The sequence below is a fragment of the Trichoplax adhaerens genome, genomic scaffold (assembly GCF_000150275.1).
Source record: "Trichoplax adhaerens TRIADscaffold_1 genomic scaffold, whole genome shotgun sequence".
Lineage (NCBI taxonomy): Eukaryota > Metazoa > Placozoa > Uniplacotomia > Trichoplacea > Trichoplacidae > Trichoplax > Trichoplax adhaerens.
The window spans coordinates 5,230,813-5,252,514 of NW_002060943.1; the positions used below are offsets into that span (position 1 = coordinate 5,230,813).

At 34.2% G+C, this 21,702-nt stretch overlaps 3 protein-coding genes across 3 annotated transcripts; 1 reads left to right on the plus strand and 2 right to left on the minus strand.

Annotated features, from left to right (window-relative positions):
- Window positions 1–1,812: 1,812 nt before the first annotated feature.
- On the plus strand, window positions 1,813–2,973 carry TRIADDRAFT_35244 (uncharacterized protein). Its single transcript, XM_002107844.1, has 5 exons — window positions 1,813–1,847; window positions 2,205–2,306; window positions 2,403–2,499; window positions 2,591–2,638; window positions 2,723–2,973. The coding sequence occupies exons 1-5, from the start codon at window positions 1,815–1,817 to the stop codon at window positions 2,866–2,868; spliced, it is 426 nt and encodes a 141-aa protein (XP_002107880.1). The 5' UTR covers window positions 1,813–1,814; the 3' UTR covers window positions 2,869–2,973.
- An 864-nt stretch (window positions 2,974–3,837) lies between these two features.
- TRIADDRAFT_19171 (uncharacterized protein) lies at window positions 3,838–7,640 on the minus strand (the record flags this gene model as incomplete). Its single annotated transcript, XM_002108630.1, has 10 exons — window positions 3,838–3,906; window positions 4,019–4,195; window positions 4,301–4,400; window positions 4,609–4,742; window positions 5,182–5,256; window positions 5,640–5,668; window positions 5,942–5,981; window positions 6,211–6,411; window positions 6,746–6,836; window positions 7,507–7,640. The coding sequence occupies 10 exons, from the start codon at window positions 7,638–7,640 to the stop codon at window positions 3,838–3,840; spliced, it is 1,050 nt and encodes a 349-aa protein (XP_002108666.1).
- A 2,350-nt stretch (window positions 7,641–9,990) lies between these two features.
- TRIADDRAFT_51833 (uncharacterized protein) lies at window positions 9,991–21,248 on the minus strand (the record flags this gene model as incomplete). Its single annotated transcript, XM_002108631.1, has 47 exons — window positions 9,991–10,236; window positions 10,353–10,420; window positions 10,502–10,576; window positions 10,672–10,834; window positions 10,914–11,000; window positions 11,100–11,249; window positions 11,355–11,540; window positions 11,624–11,699; window positions 11,820–12,007; window positions 12,090–12,131; window positions 12,224–12,301; window positions 12,374–12,433; window positions 12,544–12,664; window positions 12,748–12,822; window positions 12,854–13,033; window positions 13,108–13,211; window positions 13,304–13,500; window positions 13,584–13,719; window positions 13,799–14,023; window positions 14,272–14,442; window positions 14,535–14,705; window positions 14,800–14,997; window positions 15,077–15,205; window positions 15,290–15,403; window positions 15,480–15,578; window positions 15,651–15,794; window positions 15,853–15,954; window positions 16,036–16,161; window positions 16,295–16,352; window positions 16,435–16,541; window positions 16,633–16,818; window positions 16,937–17,029; window positions 17,128–17,238; window positions 17,554–17,724; window positions 18,223–18,351; window positions 18,465–18,629; window positions 18,728–18,817; window positions 18,978–19,082; window positions 19,177–19,293; window positions 19,377–19,477; window positions 19,577–19,712; window positions 19,809–19,889; window positions 20,018–20,108; window positions 20,215–20,294; window positions 20,416–20,539; window positions 20,875–21,074; window positions 21,192–21,248. 47 exons carry the CDS (start codon window positions 21,246–21,248, stop codon window positions 9,991–9,993), a joined length of 5,913 nt encoding a protein of 1,970 aa, XP_002108667.1.
- Window positions 21,249–21,702: the final 454 nt, after the last annotated feature.

Here is a 21,702-nt window from a genome sequence, read left to right on the forward strand (position 1 = left end):
CATGGCACTGCACGCATACGCGCCCAATTCTGACCAGTGGAACAGGTCGATTACTATGCTACCTTGAGTCATACATCAGCACAATCGCTCGCTGCCCATCGCCATCGCTCGAGCAAACTCATTGCGCATAGAGGAGACTCACTTGCACGTGTCCAACCTCTTCTTTTACCATCGTGAACAGAGTGGCAACGAAAAGGTAAAGGAGCAAGTTGAAATTCTTTTTTTTCCAACTTCAGCGGTCATTGACTTGGTTGAAATGGCATTTTTCCATGTTATAAGCTTGAGTAGATTGAAATGATATCGATTATGATCACTTTTATGCGTTAATTCATGAAAAATTTTGCCAATTTTCGTCGTTGGCGTTCTGCAGCGCGATCGGTCCATCGCTTCACCCTGACTAGTGACTACCCAAGCGAGGCTGACCGTACCATACCGTTGCCTAGTAATGACAGTTTGATTTGCAGCTTATCCATTGCGATCTCATGGACACCCATTTCATTTACCTTGCTTGATCGATTTGGATGGCTATCCGGTCGATTATCCATGCTCTAAACGACTATTATCCATCATGGCCTTGTCTGTCTTACCTTTTCATCAAAAATTGCCTTGATCCAATCGAAAATACGCCTAGTCTAACTTATTAAATCGCCTTAAATTGACTTACTATCTTTGCATAACTTCTACTCTACCATGGTGTCTTCATTTTCAACAACGTTAATTTCGTATTCTCCCTTCATTTGACAGCTTGAGAGAAAGTTAGTGATAGTTATTTTATCTTGGACATCTTTCTTTTTAGAGTACTACTAGTACCCTGTTTAGTAGACAGTACATCTTCGATGCAGTTAGTGAGTACAATGAATCTCCAGTTCGATCGCATCGAATCATCAGCTTACACTAGACTCCTATTCTTGGTAAATTACCATCAAATTCCTTCTGCCTATCTTAGTTTTTACCTTGTTTATTTCTATCCACTTTAAACGAATCAGTCATTAGCTTACAGTAGATTCGTATATCTTCTTGATGGATGGGCAATCAATTTATCCTTGCTAGTATGACTGTCTTTCTTTCAAACTTCTTTATAGTCAACGGAATCGATCGTCAGTTTAAAATGAGCTGACTTTTTTACCTATAAAAGATTTCTCCTTTTCAATTTTGATCTTGTAATTAATTTCTCGTCTTTTTTATTTCGAACACAGTAAAAGAAACCGAAAGTCAGCTTACGGTAAAATTGTCCTTCTTCTTGATGAATTAATAACAAATTTGTCCTTACTACTCTGCTTAATTCTCCTTCAAATTGCTTTACGCGTACATACGAGTCAGCGAAATCGGTCACCAGTTAACCCTAAACTAGATGAGTTTTCCGCTTGTGAAAACGTTTCTGCTTCCTAACTTTTGATCGCTCAATTTCTCCTCTTCGTAATATGCTATGCAATTAATGGAATGCGTCATCAATTTACAGTAGATTAAATTACTATCGTTTAAATAGGGACTTTGGATCAAGTCAAATTTGAAATCTTCCAGTTACTCTTATGATTATGCGTCCTTCCTCTTAATACACATTTTGTCCTATCCATTAGACAATAATTAATCATCAACTTATGATACATCTATTTTCGCCTTAAAAAACATTTCTTTTTTGTTTCGTATTGTGTAACATTTTTAGCTATACTTGGCTGACACTATTCTGTATACAGCAAATAGAAATAATCAATCATATCATGAACTTATTGCAACATTTTTCATCTTTTAAGAAGGACTTAGCTGCTCGCAATAGTCTGATTATCTCTCCTTTTCTTTTCTTAATGAAATTATAGATGTCTAGATCTGTACAAGTGTTTGGCCGCAAGGTACGAAGATAATCTTAAATAGAAAAATATATGAAGTGATTATCTAGTGTTATACGGTAGTGGGCTTATTTCGCTAGTTATTACAATTAAACTACTCGCTGTAATTATAATCAGTTCTAATTTTGTCCCTTAATTAATGTAGATAGATTATCATCTATATATAGATAATTAAAGCTTAAATTAAGCGATTTGAATACTATCAATTTAAGTAAGGCCTTAGTGATACAAATAGTTGGCCGATGGATCTCAAATAGTATTGCAGACTTGTATAAATTTGTAATATAAATATGTGATTGATAAAATGAATTAATCGTTATGTAAGCTTAATCAATGTTGGCACTTTGTTATCAATCGTAGAAAACGGCTACTGCTGTAGCTTACTGCAAAGAGGGTCGCGGAAGTATCAAAGTAAATGGTGCACCCTTAGAATTAGTCCAACCCGAGACTTTACGATACAAGGTATATTGGATAAGATCTGCAGTCATCTAACCCAGGCATTTGTCCTTTATCTCATAGCATAAGTTGGTTTAACCTATGTATCAATTTCCTTAATAGGTTTTAGAGCCAATTTTACTTCTTGGCAAAGATAAATTCGCTGGTGTAGATATCAGAGTTCGGGTTCGTGGTGGTGGTGCTACCGCTCAGTTATACGGTACGTATTAATTATATTATCGGTGTACAACTGTAGCGAGTCATAAATTGTGCTACGTCTTACTATGGTAATTATGTCTTTTTATCAATAGCTATCCGACAAGCTATTTCCAAATCGTTGGTAGCTTACTATCAAAAATGTAAGGCTTACAGCGTATAAAATAAATTATTTTAAGATATTTATGTTTATAACACGATCTTCGTCTTGACCATTCCGCAATTAGACGTAGATGAAGCCAGTAAGAAAGAAATTCGGGATATTTTAATCCAGTACGACCGTACGCTATTGGTAGCTGATCCTCGACGTACTGAGCCTAAGAAGTTTGGAGGTCCAGGTGCTAGAGCTCGCTACCAGAAATCATACCGATAAAGTGGCACACACTTGGAATATCTTCTGTATAGTAGTAATCTACTTCTTAGATTGGTCTTCTTCAACGTATTAATATACAAAATATACAAATAAAAAAATTTCTGTTCTATTCTTGTGCTTACTCTTTGCTTGGGCTAGCTTTCGCTTTAATAATCTCCAGCATACTTTAGTATTACAGTGAAAATCAATTTGTGACTAATTGAGTTAGGATAAGTTAAAAATTTAATTTACGTGCGGATGGGTTATAGAATGCAGCTGCTTGTTAAGACCCATGAGAGCTAATGAACGAGCGATGAGCATAAAAATAAACTCGACGATCAGTAGTCAATTATCTACCACCTTTTGGCATTGCAAAGCGATGTATTATCGCTCTAGATTTGATCAACCTACAACCATAAGGTCACTAACTCGTTGCCACTTTCAAAAGGCATATTTCTTATTCGTCTAGCACAAACACTGCCGTTCGTTGTCCAGAGTGTACTGTATATTCATTCCGAATTGATCTTACGACATAGCGGTTAAATACGTAAATGTAACAACTTAAATGCTTCAGATATAGGTATTACCGCCAATAACTTAGTTTATTATTACTAGGAGACGCCATGATATTAATATTTATTTATTAGATCTACAAATTGTTGTAAAGAGCACATAAAACTAATTTTTTTCCATAACATGACGCCGTTGTACAATATTCGTACAAATCTGATCTAATATATTAGCCAAGTAAACTAATCGTTACACTACCGAGTATACTGGAATAAAATATATCGCTAATAGCAGAATATGCGCACCTATCTTTAATACTTCTTAGTAATTTAGCGATATCAGAGTTTGTTAATCAGCTAAAATAACATCACATTAATATTTTGCATGCTAAATTCAAAAGTTGCTGTTAGCAATCTTCAGGTATACGATGTTAGCGTCGATAGGGGGAGGGGCGCCAATTAAATGAGCAGTTTAACCAGGTTATAACATGCTTGTCTGTTTTGGCAATTCCACAATAATTTTGCCTTTATTTTTCCCAGAGTACATGTACTACGTGGTAGTAAAAGATCGCTGTAAGTCAAGTTGCACTAAATAATGATTTATAAGTAAAAGAAAAAGTGCTATAATAACTAAGCTATCTGTAAAACAGGATCGAACTTACATCAATTGCTTCAGCGATTGAGTCTAGGCCTTTGTAATGAGTTTGTTGACCTAAATCTACAGAGGATTTTAACTCTGCACGATGATACATGTTTGCCAATTTCTGAAAGTGTTTTCCGTAATGTTTAACGTAATGGAATAATAAAAATCCTCTCAAACTGGATGATTTGGAGAGCAACTATAAATTGGTAATGACAATGTAAAAAATATAGAATTATTATTAGTCGCGAAGTATTGATCCTTCAGAAATATCAATTAATATAAAACTTTATATTGAATTTACACGCGGTGGAATAATAAGATTCCTCGATTTTGAAACACCCTTAGCGGTTTGATAACCAGATATGTATCCGATAACGATTAAACGTCCTTTGATAGCCAGACTAAGCAAAAAAATTGGACCGATAGTTTGATATTTACTTATTCAACTTTATAATTCCGATATTTAAGATCAGCTTACGGATACTACAGCAAACTAAAGCACTTTCGCTATAATTAATATCATAGAGCTAATCCAATATTTATGCTATTTTTTAACTAAAATCTTCTAGATCATGCCATAATTGATAATCTTAGATTATGAAGACTAACTTTTCTAAACAAATATTAAACATTTCGGCCCCGATGGATTCATATACGACATCAATGCCTTTTGGATATTCCTTTTTCAAAACTTGATCTAGATTTTCTGTTTTATAATTGACTGGACGATCACAACCTATGTTCTACAAGGATATAATCAAAACCCTAGTATCAATAATTCGCAAAGAACTTTATTGTAACCTCGTTATATTTTATTATCTATTCTTTACTATTTCTCACATGTACATGGCGCTCTAAATAACTTAAAACTAAGCAGTTATGTTAATAACTAATAGATATCGATCCATGCTAAATTAGCTGACGAACGATGTTGCGTCGGCTTAAAAGATGCTAATAACTAACATTTCCACTCACAGGGTTATTAATCTGAATATAGTTAGAAGATTTACGCTAAATATGATAATATTAGTGGAAAATGACCAATTTACTCAGATGCCTTTATGGACAGATACTAAAATTATTTTGATCAATATGGTAGAACATTGACGAATTTATTTATGGTTAGGAATGGTAAATTCGACTCTAATGAATTATTGTATCTCTTAGTATAGCAATTCTAACCCTTAAAAATTCAGCTTTTTCACTGCTGGAGCAGGTTCCGATAACATGACATCCAGCCGCTTTTGCTAATTGAACCTATAATATAATTGTAGATTGAATTTAGATCGCAGAAATCATGGAGCATCATTGTCATTTTACTCCCTAAACTGTAGAATGTATCAGCTCTTTCAAATACTAGTATCACTAAAGGCGCCAAGACGGTAAGGTAATATCAATAAAATAATCAATTCAATCCAGTCTTTTAATTACTTGTTTGTACATGTTGATGTGTACAGTACTTTCAAATTTGCTAACATATTCATGATTTTACAGCATTCAATTAGTAAAAAATTTAACGTTTTAGAAAGGAATATCCACCAATAGTTGATTCCTGCCGTAAACTGAGTCAAAATACGCGTCTTTACTATAGTGATTGCAATATCTATCATTAGGAAGTTATTTTAACTTTTCATACTTACTGCAAATTGCCCAGTACCACCAGCAGCAGCTGTAAATGCAAATCAAGAGGGAGATTAAAATTCTAATTAGCAATGCTGTAATTCAATTCAAGGCCGAGGCATTTACTACTTGAATACTATGAAATTTTCATGATATATATTGCAGTACTACTGTATATACCAATAGTAACCTTACATTTATGTATCTTTAATGCAAAGGGGAATACAAGAAATATTACTTAATCATATTTACTACATTTATTAAATGAGTTGAAAAGTCTAACACAAAGAATAAATAACGGCTAAAGTTATCATCATCTTACCTGTAACTAAAACAGTCTCACCAGATTTTAGGTCCCCTAGCTGTGTAATAATAATTATACAATATGTAACTGGTTAATCAAAACATTTTATCTATCCTCATTTAAAATAGTCTCTCATTGGTATGGTATCAAAGAAAAGTATAGCTCCTTCTTAACGTGCTAAAGATATAACTTAGTGTTTGATTTTCTAAATTTCCTGCATATGAGGGTACGAACGCAGGCTATTTTTCTATTGTATTTAGTTTAGGAGTTTGTATAAGATAATTTACCTGATCTAGAGAGATACTTGCTGTCAAACCGCTAACCATAAATGGAATATATTCTGGATTACAACTAGGTATAGGAAACGCTTCCCTTGCAGGAACTACCATATACTCCGCGAACGAACCATTTTGCATGTATGCGACATGATTGCCAACCTTGAAGTGCCTTTGACATTCGTTGCCAAGTGCCACAATTTCTCCAATAGCCTATTTTAATCAAGTAACGTTGATCGTTTAACTAATCATTCCTATGTTAGATGGTATATAGGTTTACTTCCAGCAGTAATGATGTATCGATTAATATATATAATACTATCATCTAGTACAGAATTGAATTTGAAAAAAATAGAAGTAATCTTTACTAGATATGCTCAATGTGCTATTAAACATTATAATACTATACAACAAAAAAACACAATAAAGACGATCCTATCAATCATTGTACTTAGCTGTAGTAGAAGGAAGAAAAGACATATGAAAATATAGTATACGATTAGCAATTAAGAATGGAATATAAAGAAGACTAATGCAATGGTATGACCTCGAAACCAACACCAAATGGCGGCTGTTCATCACCATTGAAATAGCGTCCTGCAGTAAAGTTGATATCCGATGCGTTAATACCCAGGTACCTGAAGAAGAGACAAATTCCAATCAGTATCATCATCGACAACTCTTTCAATATTAGCCATAGTAAGACACCATAATCTGCGAATTGATTGGGTGCTATTTACAGAACTATGCTAAGATTGAGCCTGAAGTACGACTACATCAGTATTTGAAACCAATGGAGCAAGATCGGTTTGATGTTCACGTTTACTCACGACAAGAATATGAACAAGTAATGAAACCATGGAAAACCTAGTGTTGTGAGTATGTTATCATTGATAGTAAGCTATTAGCAACCAATGAAAGTGTAATAGGCAAGACATACGCGTATTTTATGTACTCGTGTCGCCATCTTTTATATATATTATACGCTACTTTTGACTTTTCAATTTCCCTATTGACCTACAGTACAGGTCTAACATGAGCAGGTTTAGCAAGAGTCCTAAGCTAAGTGGAGATAATAGTAATGTACAAGCAGAGCCGATCCGTTTTCTATAGTAGTTTAATATCATCACTACTAAATCAGTTCTAAATCTCTATCTCAAGCAATTCACTATTGACTACTTCTGTTTTTAATCGAATCCTCTCTCTCTCCATCTATGCAGTAATGGCAATGCATGGTAAAAGTAGAGCTGCGCTAGACATGGACATCGATCATACTGACTTTTGCAGCTATAAATCAACTTCAATTACCTGTTTTTAATCAATAATTCTTTTGCACCAGGATTAACCATTGGAGTATCGACAATTCTAGTTGCCTGGCGGAAGTCAGGCGAGAATTTTTCGCATAAAATCCGACGAAATGTTCTTGGTAATGCAGCAGCCATCTTTTACCTTGAAGCTCGAGGACGCTATGAATTGGGGTCTTGAGCTTTTTCCAATAACAATTTAACACCGATTGCAGTAATCGGGTCAAATCCTATTACTGTCGATGGCCATTTGGGTATCGTACCTAAAGTAAAATAAATACCATTTGGCCAGTCTAGCACGGCCATGAAGTCAACTTTCCATACTGAAAGCTGTCATGACGGCCAATTATTAAGCACTATCGGACGACATAAGGTGATGGACGCAATCTCCATACGGTAGATAGTATACTGTCGAAAATAGCTGCTCTAAATCCATAGATTACAGTCAAGTGATTGGAAGAAAAAGGTCAAAGGTTAAATGGGCTGGTAGCTGTCCGCGCCCCCAAATCATGAACCTCCAAGGTCCATGCCCATGTTGACCTAATGCTAATCAATCAATCTATTGCTATGGATTTCTAAATTGGCAATTTCCAGGTCTAGAATAAGTATGGATGACTACTGTATCTCATGGTCTATGGACTAAGGCTAATTTCCCATATTGCACAGCTTCTACAATGGATGTACGATCTTGATCATCCACCTGTTGAGGTCGTCACCTAAGATCTTGATGAATGATCAATTTCTAGCTAGATGTTGCTAGCTAGGTGCTTATAGTTATGATCATAGACTGCTAAAATTGTATTTTAGTAATCCATGATACTGTATGGACAATTGTACATTCACATCTATATCGTCTACGATTGCTTGAGCATCCATAAATTGACGAGTTATGTTACGAAGGGCAATCGGCCCACTGATATAGGTAAATTGCGATCCCTACTTTTACCTCTTAGCTTATTGACAGTACTGTTAGTTTCCACTCGATATGTGTATCGCGTTGCTATGGTACAGCAGTAACCTACCGAATCACAGTATTATCGCAAATCAATCATGATTACTTTTTTCCTTAACCCATATGCAATTATGCAGGCATGCTTGAATATGCAATACGTTAGCCGGTAATATATTGTATACCACTGTACTCCTGTACAAGGTAGATTACTACGATAACATGCTGCATGTGCTAGCGAGCTACTTGTACTGGAGAAACATTGACACGTACACTACTATCTATATTTATACCTAATAGTTAGAACTACTAGAGCTACATTATTACGCTTATACCTAATAGCTAGAACTACTAAAGCTACATTATTACGTTTATACGAAATTATACCTAATAGCTAGAACTACTAGAGCTACATTATTGTTACGTCCCTATTCCTAATAGCTAGAACTACTAGAGCTACATTATTACGTCCCTATTCCTAATAGCTAGAACTATTAGAGCTACATTATTACGTTTTTACCTAATAGCTAGAACTGCTAGAGCTACATTATTACGTTTTTACCTAATAGCTAGAAGTACTAGAGCTACATTATTACATTTTTACCTAATAGCTAGAAGTACTAGAGCTACATTATTACGTTTTTACCTAATAGCTAGAACTGCTAGAGCTACATTATTACGTTTATACCTAATAGCTAGAACTACTGGAGCTACATTATTACGTTTTTACCTAATAGCTAGAACTACTAGAGCTACATTATTGCGTTTATAACTAATGGCTAGAACTACTAGAGCAACATTGTTACGTTTATAACTAATAGCTAGAACTACTAGAGCTACATTATTACGTCCCTATTCGTAGTAAAGTAGCGAGCTAAATGCAATATTCACCACTGCATAGATTACTATCCAAGGTTTACTACGTTACTCGAATTGATACTTACCCCAAGATTCGAGATGGTGCACTGCAAGTCCAAGCCGCTATTTTAAAATTTTGAAATGCTATATTCACCACCGCGTAGATTACTATCAACTATTCCTACATCTGCTGTGACACCGATAAAGCATGCTCCTGCATACGATTGGAATAGCCGAGACATCAATATAATACATAACAGTATTTGTCAGTTTAATGTCCATTTACAATAACGAAAATCATGTACATTCTCGTATTTATACATCTACGATTCCCAAAACACACATATAGAACAACATAAAACACACGTATCTAACCTAAGCACAATATTAGAGACTCGAAATATGTGGTAAAAAATGTCGCTAAATATGAATCCCAGCTTAATTCTGAAGCCGATAACTAATCTCATAAAATCTCGGCTGCTAATAGGAATCAACTTCCGTAGGGGCAAATAGTCAAACCAAAAATTACAAAAGGCTTCCAGATACTGTACATTTATATCCTTAACATGAAGTCAAATCCATTACATTAACACACCTGATATAACAGTACAGTAAAAAATATCGCTATCTACAACAAGGTCACAGAAAGCCATTATTACAGTCTTAAAGCTACATAGAATGTTAACTTGAAGAATTTTTAATCTTTTCCAAACGTCTTCTCAAATCTGTGACATTACTAATCTTGCTTTCAGTAGATTTAGCACTTTCTACATTCGCCACATTCTTTGTTACTAAATCATTTGCTTCGTCACTATTATCGGTTGAAGCATCTTCCGCTTTGATTGATGGAATCGCTATGCTATCAGGCGCAAGTTTACCATTATTAGATGCTTTAGTACTTATGCTGGAAACAGATCGTGAGGTATTCTGTAAAGAAAATAAATTGTCAAAATTCTTAAAGAATATTAACAATAATATCGTTTATCTTTACAGAAAAGTAGCTGTACATGCAATACGCATAATTACAGATTGATCGAGCGCACCTCATTGTTTTCTAAACCATAACGAGCCCTTAAAACGCGTAGACGATCAAGATACGTAGACGAATCCTCTATAATATACAATATTTTCAGAATATATAATTAAACTCGTAATATCATGATTTAACAACATTGGTATTGAATGACAGTACCTGAACTCAACGATTTTGTAACACCGACATTTGTGTTGATAGTTGCGGAAGCTGATTTTTCGGGTTGAAAATTGGCTACATTTCAATAAAATTGAAGTTATTTCCTTATAATTTTATTATGGTTGGAATGCTTTAACTTTAAACCTTTGAAAGCGTTAACATAGACGTACATTGAGTAGGTTGAACTGTCTGATTACTTTTATATCTCTCCTGCTCTATATTTTTAAGTCCGCGTTCAATATAAGCTTGGAAAAAGGTCGATGTTTTCTTTAGAAAAGGAGTAATGTCTTCCATGGGATACTTTTGCTTAAAGTCATACAGTTCGGCTAGCCCCTGCAAAATTTTTAAAGAAATAAATTAATAATAGTTCCTCAACTGTTATTATCGTAGACATCCTTATATTTGTTAATACCTCCCGCGTGTTCTCCTTGGAGCCAATTTTCTTAAATATTGCTGCTAAGAGCTGATGTGGTGTTACATCTTTATTACCATTACTTTCCTATGATAATATTTTTGTTTATAGTAAATGCGAATATAAGCGTGATGCCATGATATTCATTAAATCTTTAGACTTAGTTATTGCTATAGAAACAATTACCTTAGAACTATTTTTGCCGGACTGAGAAGATATGGTATTGTTTTCTTGATTTTCTTGATTTTCTTGAGGAGTATTTTTAAGAATCTTTCTTAAGTATAAAACGGCTTCACTTTTATCAGGATCTTTTATTAGATTTATTCGGTTTAGCAGCTAATAATGATATTAATTGACGAATAAAATCAATTACAATAGTGAATTTACAAGCTAACATAAATAATAAGTGTGTAAGAGTAGTGGTATGAGGGCAATCATCACCTTATTTCCTTGTATAGTAGCTAGAGTATGCAATATGGTTTTGATAGTTCGTAGAGGAATTTCCGCACGTTTTCTCCACGAATCTCCACTCTGAGCTCTAAAAAAGCCATCTAAATCGACCAGAAGCTCGTCCAATCGCAACAAATTGATTATAACTGGTAGCGTTTTGGTAACTCTCCATAAGCACTGATTGAATAATATTTGCATTAGAAATCCTCGTCAGAATAAGAGAAATTAAGTACGTATACGGAAAATGATCAGTCTTGTACCTTCGCTAACAGTTCACCGTAACTTCCCTTAACTTTATCTGAAGCTACAGCTTCCCCTAGCAATTTTATTAAGGCACTAAGGAAAAAGTAAATCAAATTAAATTTTGGTTACGTACCTCAATATATGTGGTAATGTTACATTTGATAAACTTGCAACAGTTCAATCTGTAAATAACACTTATAATTGTTGAATTACCAAAGAATCACATTAGGGTTTGGCTTTTCCAAAACTTTTGCCATTAGAACATTCAACGCTCTAATAATCTGAGGACCATCTCCGAAATGAGTTATTCTCTCATCAGGAATCAATGAAATCAAGTTTGAAATAAGATCACGTAAGACATCTTTAGATGTGTTATTGAAGTAGGTAGGAGTTTCGACAAACTGAAAAAAAAATAACAATTTTACTAAAATGTGATATGAATGCTAGTATATCGATACAGTGCTTTCCGAAAATGACACATACCTTGAGAAGACAACTAATAAGCCGTCTAAAGAAATGAGAGATCTAGAAATATAAATAAAAATTAAAATATTGCATAATGATACTAGTAAATCTAATTTCCATACAAAACAAGGTAACAAAAGTTAATACAATACCATTTCTTCATCCAACGACTCATTATTCAAATGAGTAGACATAATAAGCCGTAATTGTAAAGTGTAAGCAACCAAGAACTATCAATCGAATAAAAACAGTTACAATTAATAAAAACATGATATTGCCTAAATTAACCTGCATCTACTCACCTGATCGACATGTTCCGAAATAGCGTCACTCTGCTGTGGATCTCTCAACACTGTTTCCAGCTGAGATAAAAAATTGTTCGCATCAGGAGATAAAGTACATAACATACAATATATTATAAAAAAGTATATACTATAAGAAAAAAGTGGTCCTCTGATAGCTAATCTTCTACCTGGCCTAAAGCTTGTGCCGATGTACTAATATCTTTGTTTGTTATCTGAGAAATGATGAAGTCAATTGCTCCGGAAGTCGTCGCGATACCGCCCATGTTTCTAACGGTTTTCCTTTTTGCTCTTGAAAGTTCCAGCAAGAAAAATTTTTATAAGTGAATATTATACACTACAACTTGTTAGCATAGCGCTTTATGGATTGTTACCTTTCAGGTGAAGACGACCTATTACAATCGAAAGTGTAATTTAATACATTAATATTTTGTAATGATAACTCTAACCTAAATCAACAAGAATCAATTAATTACATACGTTGGTAAAACAATAGGTGGTTGATTCATGAGTTCATCAACATCTTTTGATGATATAAGTCCAGTTGGTATTGAATCTTGGCCTAAGGACGAATTTTCTACCTCTAATTTTTCATAATCGAGGCGAAAATCAAGCTTGGATGATGAAACTCCTGTATTAATTCTACCTTCGGTAGCGGATCTAAAATGAAAAAGTTGTAATTAATCCCGAGGGTTGCCGTATTGATACAACTTACGGTATTACAATTAAGCAACCTGGCTCTAGTTTCCTCAACTGGTGGTTTTACAGGGGCAGGAGGCTTTTGCTTTTGATTTCGCTTTATTTTTTCTTCTAAAACACTTTTATCTCTGTCATTTAACTATTAACCGTAGAAGTGATAAACATTTTATAAACAGTAGATTTCATAAAGCTACAATTACTATGCACTTTAAAGAAGAAATTGAAACTTACAATGTTATTAGTGAACTTATAAATATCGTTTCCAATGAGTGCATAACACTCGACCAATACGTTCAATGCCGCTGTCCTGACACTATTATCTCGGTCATTGGAGTATTCTGCAATGTTTGCTATAGCTTTTTGCGGACTCGGTTGACAGATATTAATTCCGACTGCGGAGATCATTGATCCTAATTCTTCTAGGCATTCTAAAAGATCAGAAATATTTTTAATTACGAAGCGTATAATTATAGATTGTTACTAAAAGATCATATTCAATTGAATTTCAAACCAATTCTTGGCCTTGAACTTTTCGATTTTAGCCCCTCTGTTACATATGGATATATTTTACTAGCAGGATACACACGACGCACACTCTTCAGGATAGCATGGACAGCAGAGCGGACCGCTTCTTTACTATCACCCAACTATTTATTTAAATTATATATTTTAATGAGATTATGATGGATTATATATACCCAGACAATACCACTAACATGATTATACCTTTGTTATTAGGTAAGGTAAAAAGGCAGATGCTTCCATATCTATAAGGACGTGATTTTCTTCTATCAATATGTTGAAAAGAGCTTGCAAAAAGTCTAGACACTTCACCAGCACGCTAGGATTAGTATCAAAGAATCGCAAAGTTGTCCATTTTAATAAAAGATCAACAGAAGCGAGAGCCGCAGCTTTACATGGAATATCACCGCTAGGGGTCGGAGAGATGCACTTAAAAAAAAAAATTTATTGTAAGTACTCTAGAAATAAAAGAAGCAAACATTTTTAAGATCCAAGCGAAGATACAATAAATACCCGATTCAATTTATTTAATCCAATTAGATGATGTTTGAAATCAGGACTAAACAGATTATCTAGCAGATCCTTGCTACAACATTTAGACATTTGATCCTTTAACTGTTCAATATATTCATCGCGGGGTGAACTAAAATTCCACTTTAAGGCCTAAATGAAATAACCATCGTCAAATTTGTGGATCTTATTGCAATTAAGTTGTGAAAGAATAATCCAGTCCTTGCCTTCAAATCTTTTTCGTCTTTTAGACGCGCATCCTTGCCGTTATAAAGTATTAGGGTGGCTTCATTTTGTTCTGTATTGCTATTATCGCTACTTTTTGATGATGCAGTGCTCTTTAAACAAAGAATTAGGAAAATAAGCTGCCGTATAATGTGTGTGATATGACTATGGATCATCAATTCATCTATTCATTATTTGTTAATACCTTGACCTTACTACTAGAAGCATTCTTTCCTTTTTTCGCAGGGAGTGATTTACTTTGATTTTCTTGCTTGTTATCAGCCGATTTTTGCGTAGTTGTATTGGTCGTAGTCTGCGCAGCTGAAGTACCCTTATGCTTTTCCAAAAGTGCGACAACTACTTGTTTAGAGGAAGCCTAATTGGAAATCGGTACAAATTTGTCTCGCTATTAATAATATTAACATTATATTTATGATATATATTTCTGCGTGCTAAAGAAGACAGCTAACCTTCAACTTGCCGGTAAGTTTAACAGTAGCATCGTATCCAATATGCTTTATAATAACAGGAATCAATGCTTGTCCTTTTTTTCGGACATCCGCATTACGATCTTCCAGGCAAGAGAACAATGGCAGTACTAAACTAGTAACATCAGCAGTTGGAATGCCTTCAGCATTGGACAGCTTTTGCTCTAACCAACCTAAAATCTATTTAACAAGATTAATTGAACGGAGATTAGCTAAATTTCCATGCTAAGAGTAGTAACAGCTATTACACTTTATATACCTCAGATCGGCTGTTGGGACTATCGTTAGCTAATGCTAAAGCTACAGTGTCGCCTTCAAGCACCGGTTTCAGCGATACTTCTTTCTCTAATGCATTCAGAGCATTTATAGCAGCTCCTCGTATTGACGTCTAAACAAAGTAGAAATAATCATATATGTATATTAATGCAACAACGTGAATGAAAAATACAAAATAATTCCGCTAAAAAGTTACTTTTCCATCCCCTAAGGTATTCAATATAGCAGGTAAAAACGTCTTCAGTTGTCTTTGTATTGGAGGCCCCATTGCAGCGGCAATATTGGATGCGATGCCTAATGCATTTACAACCTACAATTGACGATGTTGTTATCATTATATCACCTAAAATAATTGAAATGACTCAAATGGTTTGTTTATGTCATACCAGGTTTTTATTAGAGTCAGAAAATCGGTCTTTAAGAGCACCAGGAAGCTCACCAAGGTTAGGTGTAATGAATTTGGCAGCTGAGACTATTTCACCGACCTATTTCATCCCAGGCTAATCATTAGTATTTGAAGAGTATTAAATGTACCCTTGTAGTTTTATTGTATTTACCTTACTGATTGCTTCACCCCTAACCTTCCAACTCTTGTCACCAAGTTCTTGAATTAAATCGTCAGTAATCTGATCACTTAACGTAAATGAGAAACGTTCAAAAAACCATACTCCGTCGGTGTTCATAAAATGCGGATATTTTATCTACAACGAGTTTTTCGTACCTAATATCGTTTCTTGGTATCAAATCTGCTACATTAACCACAGTTGCAGAGCTAGAGGCTCCTGTTGAGCCTGCTTTTTCGTCATTTGGTTTATTTCCTGAGAGTCCTCTAATCGGATCTGGTGGCTTTTGACCAGATACCTTAAGAAGCAACATATTATTTATGCAATAGTCAAAAAGGTCATAGCTGGCGTTAATTGCTACTAGAACAACAATTCAAACCTTGCTGAATTCAGCATCGATTTGTGATAGAAGAGCAGACTTTTCATCTTCGAAAAATGTCCTAAGAGTATCTCCAATATACATGTGCATAACTCCTAGCAAGTTAATTGCGGATGTTCTTACAGTCTAAGTTCATTTAATACAATAAAATTGCAATCGATCAATGAAGATCAATAATTATAAATTAATCATAGTACAATATAGCAATATAAATATCAATTATAAGAATAGTACGTAAATCAGCAATATAGAGACATACAGGATTAGTATGGCTTAGAGCTGCTTTGATTGGAGTTAAGTACGATTTCAATTTTATCCTAACATAAAAAATGAATATGCATAAGTTTGGTTATGTTCTGAGTGGCAGTTTATTGACGTTACTACTGAATTGATACTGACTGTAAAATATCATACTTAAATCCAAATTCCTTTATGGCCTGAGCAAGCCAGCAAATAGATTCAGATATTACTTTCGGACTTTTCTGGCTCATAGCATACGTAATAACCTAACCCATAATTATTGAAGGAATTGATATTAGTATACTGTAAATACATAAAGTTGACAAAGATGGTAAGTTTAAAGTAGGTATATCATACTTGATTTCCAATAAAATCAAGAGATAATTTTTCGGTCATCTCGGTTAAAGCTTCAATAGCTTCGTTCTTAACTTTTATGTCGCCACATTTATCGACCATTGCTGATAAAACAAAGCTAGCACTTCTTTTCCCGAATAGAGGGGTCTTCGCCAATTTCGTTACGAGTTTGCATTTAGCCTTCATGGCCTTTAAGGAAAGCAAATCCATTGTAAACACATGGTTATTGCTGAACATTGCAATAGACTTACAAAAGACAGTCAATTCCGGGAGAAACGGTGTAATTTAACAGAAGTGCTTTAAATACCTGAAAGTTTGTATCTTTAAACCCAGGTTTCTTTGCAATTATTTGTATAAATAAGAAGGCTTTCAGGTTCTCTGGTTTGATTTCATCGATGAGCTATAATAAAAATAAGCAATATGCCCACGAATCACCGTTAAAGTCTAGGAATGAGATATTACTTGCCTCAAAATCAAAAAGTTATTGAAGAAGCTTACTTTATCCAATTCTTCACATGCTGCGATTCTCTCTTTCCAATTTGAATGAACAAGTTGTTTTAATAGTTCCTCTGACATTACTTCAGCAGCAAGAGTGTCAACTTCTTCAGGCTAAATTGAACAGATTTTTTTTATTTTAGAATGATTAACTTACGATCGTAAGCGTAAGGTGTTCAGTATAACAATTAACAAATTTGTTAATAGTAAACATTAATATTTACGGTAATATTAGGTTCAAGCAATTCCTCTGCATTTTTAGCTGCGTTGCTATCTTTATTGCTATCTTTACTCGTTGACGCTGTTGTTTTCTTGCTTTCCTTTTTAGGCTATTGTTAAGATTATACTTAGTCTTCGAATTTTAAGACGTTAGCGTATATAAAATGAAGTGAAAAAGTATCACTGCAGAACAGCATCTACAAAGGTTACCTTAGTAGGCTTTTTAGCGGGTTTCGAAGTGGGTGGTTGTGACTTTGTTGCTGTACTTGTTTTTGAAGGTTCTTTAGCTTTTTCCGTAGTGGCAGCAGTTGCAGGTTTCTTACTCCCGGTTAAGGAAGCTGAAGGGAAGTTTACCTCAGCTTTTTCGGCGCACTCTTTTATCTGTATAAAGTTATTGCGATTACAAAAACAGCGCGATTGTGGATATATGTTTATTCACAAGTACAGCATATTACTCCTTTAGTGTTATTTGGTTTTACAATCCAGTGTTTTTGCTAATGCTATTTATCAAATAATTTGATTAAGTAAAATAGATGGAGTGAGGATTATAGCTATCGGTGATCATAACTTGTAAAGAATGCATGCTATCGGTAGATATCCACTTATAGTGTATAGAAAAATTTCTTAGATTTCTCTAATTTGTCAATTTGTAAGACAAATAATTTAGAGTGTTTTAACTCTTGAAAATACTATATTAAGGTAACTTATCAGCATACAACAGCTGTACTGTGCGGTAGGACATAAATTCTGTAATATTTGTTATTCACTATCTATTGTAAGCACAAGATAGCAAAATTTATTATAATATATCATTTACACTTATCAACAAAGACTGACGTCAGACTTTTTATCGTATTTTTCAAAGAGAACGATAATTACCTTATCTAACTTAATCTTATCTATGCCATCAAGGAAACTATTCATTGGTCTTTCACCAACTACTTTTAATGCAGTTCCAAGTGCTTCTGCTGAGTTATTTCGAACTTGAGGATCGGTATCTTCCATTTTCTAGTGTTAGGAAGATATCGTAAGAACAATAAATTAGCAACTACGTTTTATAGAATCCGAAATAATTCTGTAGGCGAAAGCAATTTGTAATATTAACTTCCATTAAAAATTACCTTTACAAGAACTCCGCAAATCGGTTTCAAAACTGCCTTCGACAATGCCTGAGCAGAACTCTTAGCGAAAGCTCTGGCGACAAACAAAGCTGTTTCCGCCTTCACTGACGGATTCTTGTTATCCAAGTATAAAATTATATCGTCTTGAAAAGATGCGATGGTTGTCTATTGAAGTTTCGTAATCAAGTGATAAATAAGACGGTGCAATTAGGGCTATAATTTGATAAGTAAAACTGACTTTGTTTGAACTTTTCGATTCTTACCGTAAGTAATAACCCATCGGTTGCTTCCCTTAGAGCGGTAACAACGTTTAGCTTTTTTTCCTTAAATTTTTCCAGTATAGTAGAAAAAATCTATACAGTAACAGATTATACGCACTTTATTAATGCAATTCAATTTGCTATACTGTAACACGAGTATATGAGAACGAAATGGGTATACATATTTTACTTTACCAGAAAGATGTAATATACCAGTAATAAATTAAATTTATTAAATTTTTCATACACGTACTAGGGAAACGTAGATACAAAATTTCTTTCGCAGACCGGAAGCTATTCCAGCAACACACTTAGCAGCCAAGCATACAACGTAAACATTGGTATCTTTTCCGATCATCTACATAACAATAGCGATAGTAACGTCCTAAGCAAGAGTCTGACATATAACTAATCTAAAAATTTCTAAAAATTCGTCGACATTAATACTGTACCCTTTTCAACTCTTTCATTAAGTCTGAATAATCAGCAGGCTCTAGCTTGGGATTAGCAGTTAAGAGGGCCTGTAATGCTTCTAAAGCTTCTTTTCTATTCTGCCATTTTTTGTCGCTCTGGAAAGGATTACGTAAATGGTTATCTTATAAGACAGTACACAATTAGTAACTTGGAAGTAATTGTTATTAATGTACGTTACCAAATTTTTAAAGAAATCTGCAGGTAGCTTGGGTAAAATATCTACAGGATCTATTAGATCTAAAGGATTGACAGTTTCCACGGGTGCGCCTGCCTGAGATACTAATGGACAACAGACGATAAGCAATTTGTTTTAACATCACTCAACATAGAAAACTTTTCATCTGTAGATTAGCCGGTATTGCTGCAACACTATCTTACCATCTACACTATCTCCTTCAGCAGCTGCAGCACCAGCCATCAATTTTTGCTGTTGTGCTTGCTGAGATCGCAAGAAGCGAGTCGGAATTGCTCGCTCGTTGCCTAACTTTTCCCATTCTTCTTCTAATTCTTTCAACTTAAACAAGAATAATAGCCAAATGTTACTATACGATAATACTGTAGTATATATCAAGTTGAACCCAACATGTATGTGTGATTTTTATTTATTTACCTGGACTGGCTTTATGGTCTGTAAAGCCGGCTTAACTGCTGCGCCAACCCACCGATATGCATCGATCGCAATTTGTTTTGCCTTTTCATTTTAAATGTCAAATTAAAAATCGAAAACTGCTAAGAAGATTTAAAATAGATTTGACTGATATAAAAAGTTTATGAATTAGCAACATTATGCATGATCCGGTTAGAATTAGTTTGTTATACCTCTTCCCGAACTCCCTTGTCACTATGTTCAAAAATTTTAGGAAGAATCTTTAATACCGATTTTATTGGTATCACCTTTGCTCCAAAAGCTCTGTAATAATACGGGTATAAACAAGTTTTGCATGAAAATTTTTAATAAAAAGGATCAACTAGAAGTTAATAAGATTGGACATTGATACAATAAATTTAATACTCACTTTAAAGATTCCTTGATAAACTCCGCACAAGCCGCCACAATTTTAGGTTGCTTGTTCGATAGCCCTTTGATTACTTCCTCCTACCATTTTAGAATTAATACAGTAAGTACGTTATGTAGTAAAAACGTCAAGTTATATTAGAAATGAATGACATCGCGTTAACTCAGACATAGTACAGAAAATTTTTCATAATCTACTTACAAGCGTGATTTCAGGCTGTTCAATTTCAACATACATCAAGCAAACATCTATTGCCTTTGATTTGACTTTCGGTTTAGCGTTAAATCGCTTAGTAACAATTCCGGAAACGACACCACTGCAACTGCTGCAAATTCAAATAGGCGAAGATATGGAGTTGTAATAATTTTTAAAATATGGTGGTTTTTTTAGATAATGTATGTATCACTTTTTGATTTATCCTGAATATTTCTACAGTATATATTCGTATATGCACGCGTATGCAAAGTCTAAATAGGAATTTATTTTACTTCTCAAAAACAGAATTTTGACTGAAGATAGCATGAATGAAAGATTACCAGTATTTCATAGAGCATAATATTTTTTGTATCAATAATGTCGCACGGATATCGATTGTAATAAACGCGTATTTGCCTTGCACATCCAAACTAATACTAAATCGCAATGATTGACGTTACTTACCGTCCAGAAATTGAAATTGCAGCATTTGTTAAGAAGGATATGATAGCATCTAAGGCTGTATCTTGAGCCAAGGCATTCACTTCAACGGCAAAGCTTTTCAACTGCCCAACATATTTATTATATTCGCTACTATTTTCGTCGTCTATTAGGGCGAAAGTTTTAATTGCTTCTTCATAGCCATGTAAGCGAGCTTTCCATAGCTATATTAGTATCATAACAGCCAAAAAATTATACAGGAAAAGATTAAAACATACTCGTATTTTCTAATTACGCTTAGCAATTGTTACCGTAGAATATACCAATTTGTCTTGACATACCTTATGTGATAATCGTTCTTGTAAGGGTAACTTCTCGTATTCATTCTCGTCACCCATAATATCGTGCTGTGGTATAGTAATATAACAGGATTTTTATTAGTTTGATTTACATTTTACGGATTCTTACACTCTAGAAATTTGTGCGGTAATAGTAATCATTGAAGTTTATCTTACTACTACCACATTAACATCGCAATATTCAATCATTTCATGGAGAAATTTGGCTATTAAAACTCGTTGTATAACATCCAAATACCAAATATTTACATTAATCTTTATCGTAGTTTCGACAACTGATGTTTCAACTATGAGTTTTGGGCTTTCGGTATCATTATTTTTAAGCAACATCATTGTCTACGGCCATTACACGATTGTAAGTCACATAAATACGCACCTAGGCAGTGTATGGGCAATGCAAGAGGTGTTCAGTGCACCGAATGTTATTCTAATTTGTCATTGACAGATTACAAATGACGTTGATGCACTAATAAGTATGGCAATGAGAAAAAGA

Excerpts from the sequence above, each read along its gene's own strand:
- TRIADDRAFT_35244 (XM_002107844.1), top strand. The coding sequence starts at position 1,815 with ATGTCTAGATCTGTACAAGTGTTTGGCCGCAAG. Across the intron at positions 2,500-2,590 it reads TGCTACCGCTCAGTTATACG|CTATCCGACAAGCTATTTCC; the intron begins GTACGTATTAAT and ends TTTTATCAATAG. Across the intron at positions 2,639-2,722 it reads GGTAGCTTACTATCAAAAAT|ACGTAGATGAAGCCAGTAAG; the intron begins GTAAGGCTTACA and ends TTCCGCAATTAG.